The sequence below is a fragment of the Ceratina calcarata genome, unplaced genomic scaffold (genome assembly GCF_001652005.2).
Source record: "Ceratina calcarata isolate Rehan_Ccalc_2016 unplaced genomic scaffold, ASM165200v1 scaffold291.2, whole genome shotgun sequence".
Classification (NCBI taxonomy): domain Eukaryota; kingdom Metazoa; phylum Arthropoda; class Insecta; order Hymenoptera; family Apidae; genus Ceratina; species Ceratina calcarata.
In genome coordinates this window covers 38,262-41,903 of record NW_017151492.1, presented here as the reverse complement: position 1 = coordinate 41,903, position 3,642 = coordinate 38,262, and the positions used below count along the sequence as shown (strand labels likewise).

General features: G+C 37.4%; 1 protein-coding gene across 1 annotated transcript in view; it reads right to left on the bottom strand.

Annotated features, from left to right (window-relative positions):
• Positions 1-2,732: 2,732 nt before the first annotated feature.
• The window catches only part of LOC108623818 (general odorant-binding protein 56d-like), a 6,080-nt gene continuing 5,170 nt past the window's right edge, over positions 2,733-3,642 (bottom strand). Inside the window, exons 2-5 of the mRNA XM_018022621.2 lie at positions 3,452-3,527; positions 3,193-3,284; positions 3,019-3,124; positions 2,733-2,936 (exon numbers count right to left, since the gene is read on the bottom strand). Of these exons, the coding sequence (XP_017878110.1) occupies positions 2,854-2,936; positions 3,019-3,124; positions 3,193-3,284; positions 3,452-3,527 (357 nt within the window). The 3' untranslated portion in view covers positions 2,733-2,853. The remainder of the gene's footprint in view (positions 2,937-3,018; positions 3,125-3,192; positions 3,285-3,451; positions 3,528-3,642) is intronic.

Genomic DNA, 3,642 nt, shown 5'->3' with positions numbered 1-3,642 from the left:
TATCGCTTCGAGATATACCCGATAGGAGTTCCTTCCAGTCCGGGTTAAGTTTCTTTTTTATCTTTTTTTTATTTGCCCGCGACGAGACGTGATCGAAATTGTAAACTAGTTTTTCATCTAAACGTGGCCTTTGACTCTCTTCTCGGTAAACCTAGTCCGGATCTATTTTCAGGTAGCTGTTCTTTTTGGACCAAAACCGAAAAACCTCTTTTAAAATAGCTTTAAAAAAAAAAGAATATGGACTTCGTGATATTTATAAATTAGCCAGAGAACAGTAATGCAATTATTGACCGATGGCGATTTTGCCAAGAGGCTAGCAATTTTCGGACGTTGGTCCATTTCGCACAGTGCACATAAGTACGCGCGATAGATCTGATAGACTCGGTAATAAATGACATCGTCGAACAGGCATAGCCTCTATCTCTTCATCTACCTCGAATCGTGAACTAACAACTACTGTCCAGTTTACAACCAACCCGTTTCCGTGCAGACCAACGACGAAACTTACACCGCGTCAAATTAACCGTGTAGAAATAATATTGTCCGTGAACCGGGTTCAGAACAGAACTACGCGAAAGTCAATAGTTGTACCGTTTTCAGGGACAGCTTAAGCGTACCTAGTTAGAAGACATGACGCCGGGTTATGAGTCCGAAGTAGAGATACGGGGAAGGGCTTTGGTTGTAACACGTGTTGTTAACCGGTTCTACCTTAATTGTCTTAAACGAGGACCATCATAATTCTGGTTTTACGTTGCTAACGGGGGTGGTACGTCAATGCTACGACATTAGAAACTATCCCTCGCGGCAGAATTCTTTGGAACCACGTTTCTCCTATGACAGTCTAACATTCATCGATGCGTAACAAATAAGAGAATAAATGAATAATTTAATTTTCTCTTCTATGCAAATTTTACTGATCTTTTAAGCAAAGATATTTTTTTAATTAAATAACATCGACATAATTTCTTAACAATCTCGTATCTCGTGTTAGATTTATTTTATTTGATCAACGTGAAAATAGAGAAATCGGGAGCAAAGATAGATGCTTGAAACCGACGGGTTAAGAACGGACTTATGGTTACGAGGCACGTTTCTCGGAGCGAGAGGCGGACGATTTTGGTTTTGGTTTCGGTTGAACGTGCGACAGTGTCAGGATGTTAACCGTGAAATATCCATCACTGCCGTACCGAGAAAACCGACGACGGTGTTCCGACTTGGGTGGATCGGGTTAGATAAATGTAATAGTCCATAGTTCAGCTTGCTAACAAGGCTAGCCCTCCCCAGATTCAAGATAAACCCCAGTTGACTCTGCCTGTTTATAATGAGCTAGTAGAGCTCGATCACCGATTAGGACATTCCACGGCGATACTTCATCAATCACCGAAAATCGCGACTGAGTCTCGTCGAACCGAGAATCTGCGGATTTCTCGTACATCCTTTGGAACCGAAAGTTTTACCTACTAATTAACAACCGATTTCTTTTTATAAATGAATTTCTCCATTAAAAATCCACCGTTTTAATTCTGTTTTTATATGTCGATAAAGAACGATTTGTTTCTTTCTAAATACCTCGAAAGTAAGAAAAACTGATTGAATTAATTTTCTATACTTTCACGATGAATATATTGTCAAACAAGAAAACGAAAAGTTAAAAACTGTTTCAAGTTTAATAAATATTAGCTGAAGATAAGCTTTTGAATTTCGCGATGTTTATTGCAGGATATATAGAAAACTTCTGAACCGCCAACAGGTCAAACAATGGATCATATCACGCTCGATATTACCAACGAATGAATTTCTGCGCAGCCAAACGACGTTTCGAGTTGTCGATAAGGACATACAACTAATTTCTCAACTTTCGCAAGGAAGAACAGAAGTGGTAACAGAGATCAGCTTTTACAAGATAGATTCTATGTATTTTTCATTTAAAGATTCAATATTCAACGAGTTAAGTACGATTAATTGGCATTTTATTGACACTGACAAAATTCGGCCGTCCCACCGTAGAAACAGCAAACTTTTGACAAAAAATTCCGTTTTTCTTTCGTATCGGAAATCGTATGGGAAAATTGCATAGGACTCTTTTTATAGCCGAGTTTCCTTCCGAGCGCAATGCGAAATACGAATCGCGGTAAAATTTTCAATGCGGAAGACACTAACCTTGAAAGTTTCGAAGACCAGAATGCCAGGTACACACGGACGCATAGAAGAGCGCCTGGACAAGGGTGAATTTCCCGTGGAAAGTTTCAGCGTAAGGATCTCTTACAGGCGCTAAGGGGTGAAATATTGAATTTCTCGGGGCCAGAGAAAGAAATGTAACTAACATTTTCTTTTTCGAGCACGCTGCGCTTCCAACCTACGGTACGTACAAAGAAGTACTGCCGCATATAGATCGCGATGGTCTTCGTCATTTCAAGACCGTTTTCAATAATGAATTACAGTTTGATGAAGGTGTCGGTGATTATTATTAATATAAGCAAAGCAGAATATAAATTTCGCAGTATAAGTATAAAATTCAGCAGTTCATATTATCCTTATTAAACCTTTTCATAACTCAATTATTAATTGACACATGAGATTTATGTCTCTTCGGCCAGGAAGGTACATATTTCTTCAGTAGTGTGTACAATGTGTGCTTCCCCTTCTATCCTCTATTTTTCATATAATAGCAGTAGTGGGATGTATGAGGATTATTGTTAGGTAAAGTATAGAACTTAAAATAGTCATGAAAATATTATATTAATTTATTAATTTACATCTACAAATATTCTGGTGCCAATTTAAATACAAATTACATATATATATATATTTGTTATATATTTGTTCGTCTTTAGTCAGCAGGTTGAAATAAATTTAGTGAGTGAGTACGTTGAAGGATTTGTTCTCGATGAAACACTTGGCCAAATTGGCGGCTTTTTTACAGTCATTGGCGCCAGCTGTAACGTGTTATATATGTATAAGTTTCTCTGTAATCTCGACTTGGATTTCTGAAAATAATATTCTTAATTCGATACTTACTGGTACCCTTACACTTGTTTATCACGTCATCGATCTTTTCTTTCGGAATGTCAGTTGGGGCCTTTTGCCTGGTGACTTCCTCGCTAATACTTCCGTCTGGTCTCATCTGTTACGAAAATGAAATATTATTTTCTATTCTATTCTCTTTATACACGTGAGTAATAAGTTACTTACGATTCCAATCCTCTTCAGCATACAAGCGCTGAAGCATTCCAGTTTCTCGTCACCGTCGGCCCAGTTTCCGTTCTTAGCGTTCTCAACCACCTCTATAATACGAAGCAGGACTCATTACAATTTTTCTTTTAACTTGTACAGAAACAGGTTTAAGTTTTATTAAGTTTTATAGGGACTGAACTAAACGTTCTTGAAAAACTTAGATTTGTATCAAAAGTCGTATTCGAAAGTCCATCATTATACATAATAATCAACTTACGCGCATCAACACCAGTTTCTGTTATGCAGACTGCTTTGTGTTCAGCCAACTTGGCCTTCTGTTCATCTGTGAGCGCCTAAAAAATAAACAGGACACTTACGTAAAGAAAGAAGATACAAACTTCTTTTCCTTTGTACCTTAGTCAGATATAATATTTATATGTTAATTATATATGTTAATTAATTATAATT